The sequence below is a fragment of the Poromitra crassiceps genome (assembly GCF_964638095.1).
Source record: "Poromitra crassiceps genome assembly, chromosome: 19".
NCBI lineage: Eukaryota > Metazoa > Chordata > Actinopteri > Beryciformes > Melamphaidae > Poromitra > Poromitra crassiceps.
This window is the reverse complement of record NC_139646.1, coordinates 9,369,486-9,387,729: the sequence shown is the minus strand read 5'-3', so window position 1 is coordinate 9,387,729 and position 18,244 is coordinate 9,369,486. Positions and strand designations below refer to the sequence as shown.

At 45.1% G+C, this 18,244-nt stretch overlaps 1 protein-coding gene across 1 annotated transcript in view; it reads right to left on the bottom strand.

The window, feature by feature from the left end:
• Nucleotides 1-626: 626 nt before the first annotated feature.
• stox2a (storkhead box 2a) overlaps nucleotides 627-18,244 on the bottom strand; it is a gene marked incomplete at both ends in the record, with an annotated part of 31,454 nt that continues 13,836 nt past the window's right edge. The window contains 3 exons of the mRNA XM_083656244.1: nucleotides 627-861; nucleotides 6,769-9,346; nucleotides 15,746-15,898. Coding sequence (XP_083512370.1) covers nucleotides 627-861; nucleotides 6,769-9,346; nucleotides 15,746-15,898 — 2,966 coding nt within the window. The remainder of the gene's footprint in view (nucleotides 862-6,768; nucleotides 9,347-15,745; nucleotides 15,899-18,244) is intronic.

The window sequence follows — 18,244 nt, the reverse complement described above, 5'->3', positions numbered from 1 at the left end:
TCATTGTTCTCAGGATGGCCTTTTATTGTCTTGACATTGTGCTGATACATTGAATCATCCTGAAGAACTGACGCTATTTCAGGAAGGAGAACATTTAGTTGGACATGTATTGTTAAGTAATATAAAAAGTTTTGATATTTCCAAATGTAACTTGAATCCTATAGTCTACTACTTTCCAATACCAATAATCAAGAATCTTGATATAAGCCAAACTAGAATCCATGTCACCGAAATCAAAGTACTTCAGGTAGGTTTCTTAACCTACAGCGGTTCTTGCAGTTGGGGGGGAAAAACTGTCTTGATATTTGTTGTTTTTCTTCTCTTTTTTGCAGTTAAGTTCTCGAAGCTGTGGGAACAGTCTCTTGAAGCCATGCCTGTTTCTGTAACAGTCCCAGTAAATGGATTCTCAGGAGTCTGAAGGTGTGTGTGTGTGTGTGTGTGTGTGTGTGTGTGTGTGTGTGTGTGTGTGTGTGTGTGTGTGTGTGTGTGTGAGTGTGTATATGGGTCGAGGGGGAAAGTGAGGGCAAAAACGTGAAACACCTCACTCGCTCTCTCACATTCCCCATGCCTCTCTCCTCCACCACCTTTCCCATGTCCTTCTCCTCAGTCTGCGCTGCCTGTCTGTGTCAGACACTGGTGATGGAGGCCAGACAGTTCGATGACTTCTGGAGCTTCTCGGGCTGTGTGCTGTGTGTGCGTGCCGTGTGTGTGTGCTGTGTGCTGGGGGGTTCCGGGATGGCGCGAAAGCTGAATGGCAGTCCGATACCACTGGTACCAATGTGGCCAGGGCTCAGCGCTGGATTCTGCCGTCTATTGCTCTCCACTATGCTGGATGTGTTGGATGCCAGACTTTCACGTGTCCTGCAAAGAGAGAGAGAGAGCATGATGGTTTCAAAATGACATCATTAAATACAAAATCCAATGCAATTAAACTTAACTTTTGACCCCAACTCTGTATGGCATAAATGGTGCTGGGACGGTTAGAGAAATACCACTAAAATAACCACAGAAAGTAGTTTAAAGCACATTATCCAACGTCCTCACATGTAAAAATGCAGAGAAGAAATGTAGTTGCTGAGAAAGAAGGTGGGCCGTGGTGGCCTAAAGGTTAGAGAAGCGAGCTTGTGACCGGAAGGTTGTCGGTTCAATCACCCGGACCAACAGCGTAAATTATGGGTAGGGAAAGTGAAAAAGCAGCCCCTCCCTCATTACCATCACTGAGGTGCCCTTGAGCAAGGCCTTTAACCCCAACCGCTCCAGTGGAGCTGCTCAGTGGCCAGCAGATCAGACTGTGGTTGTACTGGTCAGCTTCCAGGTATGCATGTGTGTGTGAATGTGAACAGGGCACTAATGAAATAGAGAGCATTGTGAGTTGTGTGTGTTTATAAGCGATAACAAGCTATGAGTTAATGATGAATCAAATTGCATACTTATCAAATGTTACAAATGTTTGTCAGTTCCATTGTCATGGCATTAGTTAAAACTTTATATCAGATTCATAAGTAAAGAATACTATTGCTACAACATCATTTGTACATCAATACTGTTCCTAATGTTGTTTATACATGTGTAATTGGACCTACAGTACATGCCTTTCAGGAAACCAAAAATGTTTCATGACTTTTACATATTTAGACTGTTGCTTTGGCATCTGATTTGAAAGCATAAAGAGTGAGACAGGTGGGACTTGAACCAGTCTCCTTCATCAGCTTATTTCTATCAGTGTTCAAACTACTGATGATAAAGAAGCATCACTGCTGGTATCTTACAGCCAGCAGCTTATCATATGAACATTTCTGAAGACAAGAGCCTGATACAGGGACTGAACCAACAACCTTCTGCACCACATCCATATGTTTATCTGGGTGAGGTACATCCCACTTATGGATGACAATATTATAGACGAATAATCATATCTCTGTATTGTTAGGCTGAACGGTTCCCCAAAGAGCGGCCCGTGGGCTGCAATTGACCTGGCTATGAGCCCCTCCCCCTCTACATGTTCAAGTCATTCTAATAGAGTGTAGTCAAGAAAAGCATTTTGGCTAGTGGAAATTCTAATTGGCTGGTAACTTTAATATCTAGCAGCCATATTGGCAGGTGGTCAAAGAAATTAATCTCAAGCCCTGCAGGGAGAGCAGGTGGTGAGTGAGTGAGAAAAGGATCAAATATTGGTGGGTAAGACTGAATAATGACATCACAACTGTTAATTTAAAATGAGTTATTCCTCTAAATCTGGCTTCAAATGCCCCAAACTTTGGTCGCCGGCATGCTGGCGCCGTTCGGCACCCAGCCCTCAGCAAAATGTGGCCCTTGGTGAAAAGTAATTGGGGACCCCTGTGATACTGTATCTACAGTATGTTTGGAAAAAGAAGGTTGCGCTTCAACAATTGCCGTTCTCAGTGGAATGCTAAACCCAAAATCCAACACATGTTCCAAAAAAGATGAAAGGGTGGCACATCTTAATTTTCCAAGTCCAGGAGGACAAAATACTCACATTTCACTTGATTTATTTGGCTCACATCACAAAAAAACGCTTACGCATTTCGGCAAAGAGCCTTCTTCAGAGCGTTCTTCAGAGCGTTCTCCTCCTGGACTTGGAAAATTGAGATGTGCTACCCTTTCCTCTTTTTCTGATAGTGTATAATATGTCTGTATTTTCTGCAAGTGGGCTAAATGTCCAATTGTAAGTCAAAGCCACATGTGAGATGTAGGGCTGGGCGATATGGAAAATTTGCTTTTCATCATCAATTTAGACATCAGAAATGTGTCATGATATTAAAATATCTTCATATCATCACAATATGATTCCACTTAAAGATGATAAACGATAATATTGAATTATTGCACAGCCCTAGGTTTAGGTAAGGTAAGTAAAACAGCGGATAGGTTTAGACAACAAAGCAACTTGGTTGGGGTTAGGGTTATGGTTTGGATCGGGATTCGAACCCGGTCTCGAATAGGTCCTCCACTCCCACCCCTTCTCCCTAGTGCAACTTTGACTTCAACCTCAGACTGTTATGTCCAGACCACTGGGGGTCACTGGGGGTCACCGCGAGGCGATCCAGACGCTCCTTCGGGCATATTACCTTTCGCGTCCGCAATGATGCCAAGGGGGAGTGACAAATCGGTGTATTTTGACTCCCCGGGAGTGAGACCGGTTTGGGAATACAGTTAGATGTTTATTATGTAACTAATTTAAATGGTTTTAAAATCCAACTGTTAACATGTATGTTACATTCTAATGCCATAATAAAACACTTGCTTGTATTATCAATTTGTTTTGTCTAAATTCATAATTTTATTATTTAGAAACATGAATAGTCAGATAGTCACAATAAACAATAGTCTGGAAACAAATATCTTTCCATACTCTCTTTTCCTTTTTCCATACTTTTCCAGACCTGGAAAATACTAAAATCAAAATCCATACTTTCCCATACTTTCCATAATTGGGCAGGAACCCTGAGTGCAAGATGAATCATTCTTAATTTCAAAAATCTCAAACATGGACTTTAGATGGGCCCATGGGTGCTCTGGTGGTGAGGAATCATCATATTCTGCCATAGCCATCATTACAACCGCCAAATTAAACTGTTAAAAAAAACTGACGCTAGCTGCCCGATCTGAGTAGCGCATCCGCGAGGTATAAATTCAGGCCGTGTCTCTTCATAGACGTGTGGTCAGTGGGTCAGCGTGGGGGAAATCCTCTCGTTTTCCCCCACGGCCATGCACACACACACACACACACACACACACACACACACACACACACACACACACACACACACACACACACGCGCGCGCGTTACCGGAAGTAGCGTGACAAACCCGCACGCTAAACTGCATGAGCACAGTTTATGGCCTAAACACATTTTAGAAGAAAATGTATCTGCTCTGACTTCAAAGCTATGTTTCAAAGTAACAAGTAATGGGGACATTCATAAAAATGTAGTGGAGTGGACTCAAGTAAAGTACAGATACTCAAAAAATGTGTTGAGTACAGTACTCAAGTAAATGTACTTTGTTACTGTCCGCCCCTGCAGTCAACTCGCACGTACGTTCTGCGCCTGCGTGAGTCCGAGGACTGCAAACCAGATGCAAGAGACAAAGCAGCGCTTGCCTACCATTTTCACACCACTCTCCCTCACCACTTAATACAGTTTTGTAATAGCTATAACAGCTACTTCTAATCGAGAAAAAGTTGCAAATGGCACTGGTGTTGTGCCGTTGTGCAGCCATTGGTCTTCTCTTGCTTGTAAAAGAGGAAGAGACTGAGGCGAAAAATAAGGAGAAACTGCACTAAATGGGTGATATACAGCGACAGGCTCAAGGGGCTTCCCGAGGCCGCGTCATCGTGAAAATATTGATGTATTGGAAATTATGAGATGGGATGGAGTTGAAAAATGAGAAGAACGTTTTGTGCATGCCCTCTCTTCTCGCGCACTGATTCGCTTATCAGGGATGCAAACTCACCAGAGAGAAAAAGGTGACAGATACCAAGGCAGACACAAGACCACTCAAAACCATTCAACTAAGTGCCCTATTTTGGGATCAAAAAGGTAGTTTGCATCCCTGCGCCCTGCTGACCACCATCCAATCAAGAGTGATTTCTCTCACCGACGGCGACACCGATTCAACATGTCGAATCGGCCAAAAAAGCCGCCGACAAGGCCGACTAGTGCCGACGGTGCAGGACACCCCGTAAAGACCAGGGTCTCACCGACGGCACAGATGTTGCCGACGGCCGGAAATCACCTCTGTGTGTCTGGGCTTTAACTCTTCATCGTGCATCTGTTGCCATCGAGATGAAGGAGAGATAGTAATATGACACAACTCAACAATCCAGGCCTTTTCCATACATCCTGGATAGTGGGTGTCTGACTCAGCAGAGGAGAATGCTTTCTTGGCACCCTCTGTACCCTGGCCCTGCCTTTCTATCTTCATCAACCCTTAAGAACTCAAGTTTGCTTAGTTGTGGAGAGTTGTCAAGTGCATCAAATGCCATTCAAATTATGAATAGACCAACCAAGCACTGTAGGCCATTTACACCTGGCATTAACATGCGTTTTCTGTCACCAGATTGCAATCAGATTGTGCTTGACCCCTTGAAAGTACAGGTGTAAAAACGCCCCCAAGACACATTGAAGATGGATTGCAATCTGATCGGCCAAACCACCTCCGGAGGTGGTCAGGGATGCATTGTGTACACATTGAACACAAGTGTAAATGCAATGTGTCCTCTCAATCTGGATACAGCAACTGTATGCGGATTGGGAGGACACCCATTTTGGGTGACCATATTGCAATCAGATCATCCAGAACGCATGTTAACGCCAGGTGTAAATGAAATCAGGCTAATGTGGTCAAGCACTATCTGATTGCAATCTGATGACAGAAAATGCATGTTAATGCCAGGTGTAAACGGCCTCTTTGATTCATGACCTCCACCATGGAGGTTATGTATTAGGTGCTGTTTGTTAGTTTGTTTGTGAGCAGGATTACAGGAAACTACAGGCCGAATTTTCATTAAACCTCATGGGAAGGGTGTAGCATAGGTCAGGGAAGAACCCGTTACATTTAGGAGCGGATCCGGATCCAACTCATGAACAAGTCATAATAGCACAAACTATTGGCTTTGGCGGAGGTCTACTCTGCGCTCTTCGAGGGCCCTAGTGTACTTCAACGTTTTGTGACTCAACATTTGGTATCTTATTTGATGTATTTGGCATTTCTTGGTCTATCCAGATTTCTTGTTGCTAGTGTTGTATCATAGTGTGAAGGTGGACTGATTTATATATTCAACACCTTAAGTATGCATCTAACAGGAAGCCACATCTCCCCACAGCCAAAGTCATGTGCGCACATAAAAACAAAAAAACAACAGTTTGGGCCTTAAGTGCTTAAAAATGGCAGCCTCCGCCTCTCATGTCATTTCCTGTTCCACAGTGCAAGATGGACAAAGATCAGCAGCCATTTTGGGCACTCTTGAGAAACCTTCTGAAACCTTCTGGGTGCACATTGGACTGTGGAATAGATAGGAGAAGTGAAGCGAGGCCACCATCTTTATGCTCTTGTCCTTTCTAATTCCATTCCAGCAAAACGCAGTACTGATGAAACGATCCCCTGTGGAAGTGAGGTGAATCATCTCCTATATACACTATGCTTACTTACAAGGGTTTGGACAAGAGCTCTAATTAGTGATTAACATATTTGGTCAATTGAAACTGATGGTAAAAATAATGTGGATACAATTATTAAACATATTTTCCTGGGATCCAAACTGTGTGAACTGTTAGTTCTATCTTAGAATTGTACTCAAATGATAATTCCTATTATTTCATTTGATAATCACAAAGGTTTTGTTAGTGGATCCATTTCTCTGATATCTGCATGGTTATTATAAGAAATCCAAACTTTGCATTCCCATTTCACATCATTCTTAGGACAAAAAACAACAAAATGAAACAAAAACATCTGAATATCACATGGGGGGGGGGGGAATCAATTTAAATTGAATGCCTGAATAAACAGATTGCATAGTGTTTCTGAATACTTAAGAATGTGTTTGATAATTTCAATACATTTGAATTTCTGTTTTTAAATGTCTGGCTTGACCACAATTCCCAACCCTTAGGAATAATTGAGAGCCTTCTGTATTCTGCTTGACTATTACACTACCATGATTACGTTGCGTTAAAAACTTTTAGCCCAACACGTTCCAATTGTATAATAACATACAATTCATCTTGCACGTCACCAGCCTACCTGGGGGAGTTGAATCCACTGTCCACTGTGACACTGCTGCTGTCCATGCTGTCCAAACGGGCAGAGTGGGCCGACTTCTGGCTGCTGCTGTTCTCGGTCTCCTTCGGACTGAGTAAGGTCAGATTGGTTTCCAGTTTTCTCTGCAGGTCGTGGTCCTTCTCCCGCTCCAGGAGCCACTGCATGGTTCCCTCCCCACCACTGCCATTCCCTCCTCCACCACCACCACCACCACCACCACCACCACCACCACAACCACCACCACCACCTCCCTCCCCATGGTCTTTGCTGTCCTCTGCTGTTGCCAACTCCTTGTGCGAGTCCTCCTCTGCCTCCTCCTCTTCCTCATCTTCTGATACATTATAATAGTCAAAGGAGGCTGAGGGGACGGTTGGCTCTAAGCAGCCCTGTAAAACTGCAGGTGACGTTGAGGAAGTGGCTGAATTGGAAGGCTGCTGGGGCTCAGGATTGTCTAGGGCCTCGGTTGATTTGGCATGTGAGGCTTTTCGCAATGTGCCAGACTTGGTGTAGCTGCTATCCACGTAGCCTGCAGACAAGGCATTGTGTGGAGGTTTGAACAAAGTGTCCTTGCTGAAGATCTCTTTTCTCTTGATCGTCGTGCCACCGCCTCCCCCTCCAGGATCTACATTGTGTTGATGTGGCGTCAAGCGGGCATTCTGCACAGGCTCTGGTGTCTGGCTCGGTGTTAGTCTGACCGAGCCGTTCTGTCCCTTTGCTGCCGACAAGTCCTCCTTGTACTCCATTGTGTGAGGAGAGGTGAGGTGAGGGGTTTGGCGGTCGGCCGGAGAGCCCTTTCGGAGTCCCCCTGATGAGGTTAATGTGTCATATTCTGATTTTGCCTGAGGCGAAGGGGCAGTTAGGATTGTTTCATTTGACGTATTGCACTGGAAGTACTCATCTGTTGAGGGCTTAGGAGAAAGTCCCATCAGCTCGTTGTAAGTTGGCAAGCTGTCTCTGCTTTTGTTCCTCTCCGTTGTACTCCGGATCCTTGACTCGTCCAAACTCCCTTTCCCCAAATCAGGCACATTAAATTCAGAGTGGAACTTAGCAGCAGAGAACATGATCCTTGAGTAGTGGGAGGACTTCTGGGTCGCCCGCAGGGTACCGTCATCGGTGTAGTAATGACTGCGCTCCTCCAGACTGTGTTCAAAGTCTTCTGGTACACCCAGTGACGGGCCCTTGAGAGAGTTGTCCATGGACCGAGAGCGTTCCTTAGCTTGGTCCGATCTCTCGTGACGCGACTTCCTGTCCTGATTGTGACTGTGACTTCTTTGCACTTTGGATTGGGACGTCCCACGCGAGGGCTCTGGGAAAGGCATTTCTGTCCTCCTTTTGGCTAGCTCCCCAGACACATCCCACTCAGGGGTAACGGGGCAGGACGATTCAGTGATGTTGGGGTTGCTGTGGACCAGGTACGTTGCACCCCCGCTCCGCCTGCGTTCCAAGGTGTACATGGCCTCCCGAGGTGAGCGAACTAGCGAGTGGCTAAAAAAGCGGTAATCCCTTTCCATGAAGACAAGGTCCCAGTTGGAGACCTCAGATGGGTCTCCCTGGGATGTCCGGGGTTTGCTGTGTGAGCGGGACTTACCGTGCTGTGCCCTCCGGTGGCCCCTGCCCCGCCTGTTGCGTGCGTTGTGCTGGGCCGCGGACCCAGCCTTGTTCTTCTGGGCACGTTCTTCCTCCAGCCTCTTCATCACAGCGGTGTGCCTCGCAACATTCTCCACTGTTAGGTCGGGGTTGATTCGGCGGATGATCTCCATCTCCACTTCGCGCGGAATGGGGGTGGCCGGCACGTCTTCGTCGCGAAGAGGCCATTCCTCGGGGGGGAACTGGGCGGAGAAGGTGGCCAAGTGCCTCATCTTGTCCTTCTTGAAACTCAATCTGAACAGCCTGAGTCCAAACCTCTTGGATTGCTTCTCACCACTGCCGCCACCACCGCTGCCCTCTTTCTTTTTGGTAAGCGTGTCAGTTTTATACGGGAAAGTAGTGATGCTTTTGCTCTTATCCGTTTGATCTTGAAGCGGTGGCTGAACGGGCGGGGTAGGAGGCGGGGGATAGGGGTACGATGGGGGTTCTCCTCTGTGCTCCTTGGTGGATGTGGTTGGTGGAGGCTCTCCACCATTGTGATCCTTGGGCGGCTTGGGAGGCTTGCTTTGATACGAGTCTCCCCTATGCTCCTTTGGTGGTTTACTTTGGAGCACAGACGCATGCAGCCTGGACGGGTCTTCACGGTGAGAATTGTAGGAGTCATTGTGGCTCTTGCGTGGAGGCCTCTCTCTCAAGCAGCCAGGTGTAGATGGAGTGACGTTGCCAGATTGAGGCGAGGTGCATTGCTGAGGTTGCTGCTGCTGTTGTTGTTGTTGTTGTTGTTGCGGCTGGCGCTCTGTGAGCCGGTCTTCCAGGTGATACCACTTGTTGTTGGTTCTGATCAGGGAGGGAGTGATAAAGTAGGTCTGGGGAGTGACAATGAAGTAGCCCTCTGGTGTCGGGTAGATCTTCCTCTCTCGCACCAGCATGTTCAAGGTGTGCCGAAGAACCTCTGAGCTCGGTGTAGGCACGCCTATGGGACACACAGATTAGAGGGAAAGTTAGTTGAATATTTGTGTGTGTAAATTATTCACTTAAATATTATTACTGAAATAATTAAGAAATAATAAAGTTACAGGACACTGATACAATCATAGTTGAAAAACCTTAACATTGTGTCTTGTGCCAGAGAGCTGCTATTGTAAAAGAGAATGACTCTCTATGAGAGGTCTCAGCTTGTCAATGTATGAGCAATCAATGTAATAACTTGCAGATTATGAGATACAACTAGCATGGGACCAATATAACTGGGCTAATATGTGCAAAATGTAATATTTGCATGGTGTTTTTGTCACCCGAATTCAACAGACTGACAATGTATGAAACCTGTGGTTCTGCTTTTTTTTTCTTTTCTCTGCACTGGTTGAGGTACTTAAGATTAATGTACACCAAATTATAAATTAGGAAATTTTGTTCCTTCTGATCAGGATCTCTTAACTATAATACAGAATCACAAACGTACAATGAATACATCATACATAAGTAATTACAATTCATGCATGCACATTGCACAATATCATATACATTTATATAATGTCCACATATTTTGTTCTTTCCTGCACTAAAATAAACATGCTCATGTTGAACTAACATGATAGAGAAATGCAGGTGTCACAAACACAGAAATATGTACTCCACCTAAAACACCATGGCCACGTGCGGGCTTAGTCTTAATTTAGCAACAATTTAAATGACTGATAACGGTCATGTGGCTTCCTGTGGAGTGAGAGTGTGAGAAAGACAGAGAAGAGTGAGACTCGTGGCTCAGATAGGGAACCTCAGGGCAGATGTGTAAGATTTGGTAGCCCTGCAATTTACATTTAAATGTACAGTATATGTTAAGACATTTATTTTACACTCTAGAGTGACTTGAAATTAGTGCAACAGTAAACTAATTTAGAATTCCTAGATCAACAATACCATGGGCAGCCAACAGTGAAGACTGCAAAGGTCAGAGCCACTGGAACAATCAAATAGTAAACATGTTGTCCCCCACCAGTGATGCAGATCCACCCTTGGGTCAGTCCTATTCATTGTCAATACTGCCCCTTAGCGGCACAGTGTCAACATTACAATGTGACTAACTAACAAACAGAGAGAGTAGCATGTATATACAGAGCCTAGTTTTTGGCAACAGCGCCACCTAGCGAATTAGATGACCAAGTCTAGCATTTCTAGGCTATACCACACACGCGCGCACGCGCACACACACACACACACACACAGACACACACACACAGACACACACACACACACACACACACACACACGCACATCCTCTCAAACTCCACTATAAAAGTCAGAAAGCCCTTGTGGCTGAGTGGTTAAAGCTGCATGCTTTGCAATCAGAAGTTCAGTGGTTTGAATCCACCACTGGGTTTTAGCAATCTCTGTCCCAGGCCGTAACTTCTTTACAGGTCAAATACCATGTAACTACATAATAACTATTACACTATTACTACTAGGGTGCTTTCTCACTTGCGCCCTGGTACCGTTCCTGAGCACACTTGTCCCCAAATTGACCCCAGTTTATGAACATTTGACGGGTGTGAACGTTGCGTACCGTTCCGTTCTGCGCCCGGGCGCGCAACGTCGAACCGTGACAGGATCCACTTGAAAAGGTGGTCTGGGGAGCGCTTTGGCGTGCCCGGGCACGGAACACTTGAGAGTGTGAAAGCCAACCGTTCTGAACCACATAGACAACAAACGGGCGACGATAAACTCCAGGCATAGTTGATGATGCAAGTGCACTCTGTCCCGTTTCCGAGCATTTCCGGCAATCGTTCCCGAGTGCGGAACAGAACGGACCGAAAGCAATTGTTCCCCGTGAGAAAGCAGCCTTAGACACGTGTAATTACATTGTCATGTCTAATTACAAATAGCTCATATGTAACTACATATGCAACTACATGTGAACTATTACACTATAACTACTATTAGACATGAACACCGAAGTAATTACAGAGTAATTACACTGGTGTTCATATGTAGTTCATGTGTAGTTAGGGACCTGTAAAACAACGGGTTACCTCCCTCACATATTCTCACTTCTTATTCAATAGTACTTGATAAGGATTGTAGGGGAAGGCACATATTTTTAACACTGTATTGTATACCCAACTTCTTATTTATTGTTTTATTGTCTATTCCTATTTTTCTTATAATGTCTCTATGTTTATATTTTTCACTACCTGAGTGTGAGCAACTGTAGCATGACCCAATTTACCCTCAAGGATCAATAACGTTTTTTCTGATTCTGACATGGTTATTAGCAGGCCAGGTCATGCTCAAGGCTAGGATGAACGGGGCAGGCCAGGTCATGCTCAAGGCTAGGATGAACGGGGCAGGCCAGGTCATGCTCGAGGCTAGGATGAACGGGGCAGGCCAGGTCATGCTCAAGGCTAGGATGAACAGGGCAGGCCAGGTCATGCTCAAGGCTAGGATGAACGGGGCAGGCCAGGTCATGCTCGAGGCTAGGATGAACAGGGCAGGCCAGGTCATGCTCGAGGCTAGGATGAACGGGGCAGGCCAGGTCATGCTCAAGGCTAGAAAGAAATGGGCAGGCCAGGTCATGCTTGAGGCTCGGAAGGAGGTACTCAATGCAGCTAGAACCATGCTATTTATTTACGGTATATTTTGTTTCCTTATTTATTTTGCAATGTATTAGAAAAGATCCTGCATGTATAGTTTTATTTAGAGAAAGACCCGTGTGGCTGGGGGGGTTAACGAGTGAAAGACTGGCAACAACAAGTCAGTTTTTAAGACAGGGAGGCAGTATATTAATGAACTGCCAATTTGTCAATTTTGCTAACTAATAATTGACTAATCATTTAGACATTTTAAAGCTTGTGATGACAGACCAAGTGGAACAGCATGTTCTTTAGTAGCTGATTCTTTGAACGTTTGTTTCTCATTTGATCTTTTTTACAGTTTAAAAGATTCCTCTCAAAATTGATCTGAAGTTCATATTTTATTGTATTGCCTCCTTTAAAGACTGTATGCATGTTTGTTTAATATGATTTTCTCACAGCATGGGTCGCAAGATTATTTTGGTAAATGGCCTGGTAAATGGCCTGCATTTATATAGCGCTTTTATCCAAAGCGCTTTACAATCAGCAGGTACATTCACCCATTCAGGCTACCACGCAGGGTGCTGGCACACCATCAGGAGCAATTTGGGGTTCAGTATCTTGCCCAAGGACACTTCGACATGCAGACTGGAGGAGGAGGCGGGAATCGAACCACCAACCTCTTTTATCCAAAGCGATTAGTGAACAACCCGCTCTACCTCCTGAGCTACAGCTGCACCGCATTTTGGGGGGGGTCGCAGGATGATTGTAAAAAAGAAGAAGAAAGGATCAAAAGAAAATGATTTTTCTCCCATGATGATTAAATCTTGCATACCAATGGGAAGTTGTTGTTTGTTTGGGCAGCGGCAGGAGGGTGGTCACAAACCCTACCCTCTAGGTTTTTGGGAGTCGCGGCTCAAAAAGGTTGAGAACCACCGGCATAGCTGACTGACTGTATTCATATTTCATAATGTTGATAGGAAGCTTTACCAAAACACATGCCGCCCCCCCCCCCCTTCATTTTATCACCAGTTGTACTTGGCCAATTCCCCCTGCTGTCCCGGTCGTGGCTCCACCCTCTGCCGATCTGGGGAGAGCTGTAGTAGACTCAATAGGACATGCTGTCTCCGATACATGTGCACCAGACACCAGGTGCTTCTTTTTACCCGACAGCGAGGATTTCACCGGCAGGACATACATTACATCATTTAGTAGACACTTTTATCTAAAGCGACTTACAATAGTACATTTTGTCAACATTAGTCCAATCAACACTGCATCACAGTCTTCATCAGCTAAGACCAGGACGTAGCGCGTGGGAGGATCACGCTATTCCCCCAGTTCGCCTTCCCCCGAACAGGCGACCCCGAGTGACCAGAGGAGGCACTAGTGCAGCGATCCGGCCCAATTGTGCCTGTATGTGGACGCGCGACCAAGCAGGAGGAAACACAGTGGCTCGAACCTGTGACACTCGTGTTGGTAGGCAGTAATTCTACCGCTGCACTACCGGGAATTAATCACATGCATGGCACCATCGCTCAAGTCCTTAGCCGATAAAAAACCCTCAAGTGTGAATGCTGTTCATACTGTAACCCTTAAGCTTGACTATGAAGGCCTTAGTGTTGCCTGGCATTACATCACTCCTATGTTCGTTTTTACACAGACATGATGCATCTTATAAGTTCAACTCCTTTGAAATCTGGCTTTGAATAGATGTACTGTAATGCTGAATTTCAAAGACAGTTTACTCACTTGAAATTGACCATGAAGCAAATGCTCGATCAGTTATACTGCATAATGCATAGCAGTGAAAAATAACAAAAAAAAAAGGTAAAAAGCCAATGGATATGTAACATGTTAGCACTGAGAATGTCATAACAGACAATGGATATGTAACATGTTAGCACTGAGAATGTCATACCAGACAATGGATATGTAACATGTTAGCACTGAGAATGTCATACCAGACAATGGATATGTAACATGTTAGCACTGAGAATGTCATACCAGACAATGGATATGTAACATGTTAGCACTGAGAATGTCATACCAGACAATGGATATGTAACATGTTAGCATTGAGACTGTCATACCAGACAATGGATATGCAACATGTTAGCACTAAGACTGTCATACCAGACAATGGATATGCAACATGTTAGCACTGAGACTGTCATACCAGACAATGGATATGCAACATGTTAGCACTGAGACTGTCATACCAGACAATGGATATGCAACATGTTAGCACTGAGACTGTCATACCAGACAATGGATATGCAACATGTTAGCACTGAGACTGTCATACCAGACAATGGATACATAATATGTTAGCATTGAGACTGTCATACCAGACAATGGATATGCAACATGTTAGCACTGAGACTGTCATACCAGACAATGGATACATAATATGTTAGCATTGAGACTGTCATACCCGCCAATGGATACATAACATGTTTGTTAATGTTATTAAAAGTCCAGATAAATAACAACAAGCGTGAATTCGCAATGCACATTTACGAAATGCAGGAGGGTGCCTCTGCCAGCCTTCATTTTGAAATTTGCACACACCTTCACACACGCACACGCACACGCGCGCACACACACACACACACACACACACACACACACAGACACACACACACACACACACACACACACACACACACACACACACACACACACACACACACAACCTCTATGCCAAATTTCAGCCTCCTAGGGTGAAAACTGTGGGTCATAAAGGGTGGGGAACTTTTTGTGGACCAACCAACCGACCGACCGACAAAGGTAATACAGTAGCTAATGAATACATGTTTAGAATTATACTTTACTGCATTAATGTTCAAATATAACTTACATTATATACTGTACATTAACTTATAAATATAAACACATAGGCTCCGTTTCTTAAAACAACAACAACAACAACAACAAACATTATAAACAATCCATAGGTGACTTGGGAAGATGAAATTACCCTGGAGAGGTCAACTCCCAAATTATTTCCTACACTAATTTGCTCCTAAAGTTGTGCTGGGGAGCTGAAGAGAATCACTATGTAATCTCAACTGTATTAGTTAGGAATGCTTTCACTGACGCTGTTTACGAATCACCCTGGATTCAAATTGAGAGCTCTTTTACAGTATTTTTTCCTGCCTAGACAGAGGAAAAGATGCAACTTGAGGGATTTTAAGCAAATAAAATCTCACTATTTCAACTCAAATATATCATTCAAATTGGGTCATGCATCTCATGAAGAGGGATCGATAGATAAAGCTCCACTGTGAACAGACTATCGAACATTACTTTGGCGCGAAGGGCCTTTCCACAGCAACTGTTTTGAGGTGGTAAAGCAGGAACTAAATGAGTTGTAACCAATAACATTAATGAGGGCCCCAGCACTGGAACCATCATTACGGGTATCGGTTACACCTGCTCTACTTCCTGCTTTACCACCTCTAAATGGTTGCTGTGAAATGGGTCTATTGAAGCACTTTAAACCTGCTCTCTGTCAAATTCCTATCAAATGAAACTAACGAGTGTGTGTAAATCTCTCTCCCAGACAGATCTACGTGGTTAATTGTGGCATTGCAGCTGCTGTAGAGGTGTTTAGTGAGAGGAATCACAACATTCCCACCCAAGTATGACAGATGTGTGTCAATCAGTGAAAGCCATTTTGCTAGCCTCGTGTTTTACGAATGTCAAATCTTTCCGAGCAGAAAATGCCTTACATTCCAAAAGCTTTAGTTTCTTTGTGCTTTTCCCACTGTGGGACGGGGTCAGAGGAGGAGGTGTACCTGGGAAGCTGGCAGTGAGGTGCTCCACCAGAGCCTCCTGGGTGACGGGCTTGTGGGCTGAGTTCATAGCAGAGATGGCCAGGCACAAGATCTCCCCCAACGGGATGAACTGTGACTGGCTGATAGGTGACATACTGATGGGCGACACGTCACCTATAGGAGGAGGGCAGAGGCACAACGGTTAGATCATGAATGAACAGCAGGCGCAGAGTGTGAGGCTATGATGTAATGGTCACACACACACACACACACACACACACGCGCTGCCTGTAACAGCTCCACCCCTCCTCTCTGTGTTCCACAGCCTCTCGTTTCCTCCTAGATCTCACAGGTTAACAAAGCAAAACAGCTGCAGCAGCAGTGGCCAGAAGCTTTACCAGATCATCTGAATCTTGCAACTTTCTCTTTCTATTCAATTCTCATCATCATGGATCTCATGTTGTAAACTGAAAGCGCCGGCTTACAAAATCCTTGGTTGTCTCAACAGGTTATAACCAATCTTACTTCAAATTTGACAGAATTGAATGTTTAGCAGCAGCTTCAGAGCTTTTTCACAGATTTCTGCGGTTTTCCTTTGTTGAATTAATATAAGCTCGCCTCGTCGGCAGCAGAGTGGCCTAGCTAGCGAGCAGTGAGATCATCCTTCAACCAGAAGGCTTGGATTCAATCCCTCATGACAGCAACTAATTGATCTGCCCTGCTGAGGTGTCCTTGAGCAAGACCCAAATCCACATCCAGGCTCTGCTGCAGCTGGCTCTGCCCTCTGACCTCCCGGGTCAAGGAGGCAAGCCAAAAGTTGCCTTGCTGTGATCAACAGAGTATCCCAAAATAAGATTTAGACAGGCACTATATCACATCAAAGCTTCTGTATTTGACTTCGCACGGGCTTGCCCTATACTATCCCGACTTTCTGTCTGGATTCTGTTTACTGTTGCCTGGTTGGTGACTGTGTGAACCTATTTGCCTTCAATAACAGCCTATGGTATGTTTATCTGCACTAAAATCTGTGCAGAGCCTCTTCGCCACTATGCCAAGACTCAGTGGTCAGTTAAGTAACACGGATGACGTTATCTCTGCTTAATATCGCAATGTGTTTAAATTTCACGAGTCTCCTTCAGCTTCAGGTGTCGCAGAAAGAATTCAGATTGGAGTACTTTAGAATTTGGGGGTGAGTGGCAGTGCATACAGAGAGCCATTCTTGAAGGAGTGTAAGCAGTAAGCTGAAACTCATCCAGTATTTCATGGTTTCAGATCATACTACGAGAGAGGAAAAAAGACAAAGAAAAAAGCAGACAAATGTGCAAGCCTGGTTTAAAAAGGTTTGAAATAATCACAGTAAATTGATGGTTTCCAGGTAAGGACACTTGCTTGGAAACCCATAAAATAAACCCATAAAATAGGGTGACTCAGAAGCCATTTTCAATCTCCACACCACAACATGATAATGAATTACTTTTAGAATGAAACACTCTGAGCCAAATGTGATGCAAATTAAGATGCCATGACTTTCAGGCATTCTGGAAAATATTGTAATTTACAAAACCTTGGTCTCCCCACATACATTTTGTATGTAGGCCATAAAGTAAGATGTTACTAAGAGATTTGAACCAATCCAGGTGCAATATAATCAATTTGAAAGCAAGCCAGATGTGTTATCAATTCAATATAACACAAATCTGCATGTTAAGCAAATATCTAGTGACAAATATTTCTCTTTCTCCTCTATTTCTATGACACATCAGGTCTTTGCATTATACATGAGCAAAGTAAAGAGGACAATATATTATATACTGTCAATATAATATATATACAATATATACTGTCGTGGGCAAGGTGTCCATTTTTTTTTGATAACATGAAAATATTGTCCATTTAAACTCACTGTTTCATCCCCAAATCCAACTGTGTCTGTCTAAGCTAACTCTGAGCAGCGCCGAGCACAGAGGGGGTGGAGCTGCTGGCGGTGGTGGGCGTGTCGGACTCACCTGGCGGCGCGCGGTAACCTGGCGGGGACGGAGAGAAATGGGGGGGAGGAGGGGGCGGGAGATGCTGCTTCGGCACACGGACGTCTTTCTCGCTACGGGAGAGATTACGCTCCAGCGGGCGCTCGGAAGGATCGGAGCTGCTGGGCCAGGCCCGCCGCTGCAGATTGCTGCTGCGGTTCTTCTTCATGGCGACCCCTAGCCAGGTGGCCTTCACCTCCGGGGGGCTACTGGGACAAGGGGTGGTGGGATGGGGGGAGGAGGAGGGGGTGCAGGGGGAGGTCGACCAACCTCAGGCTTAGTGCCTCCCCCGCATCAGTAAGAACGTCCCGCTAGAGCGATCACACGCCAGACATGGCACAGGAAACCAGTGTGCACGTTCACACACATACACACGTCTCATTTACATCCAGGGGCTGCGCGCTACGATCGACTGTGTTCGCTCTGGAGTGGGTTGATGTCATCGGCTGCTGGGTCTTCCCAGGCTGGTCTGGAGCGGCGGCGGCGGCGGCGGCGG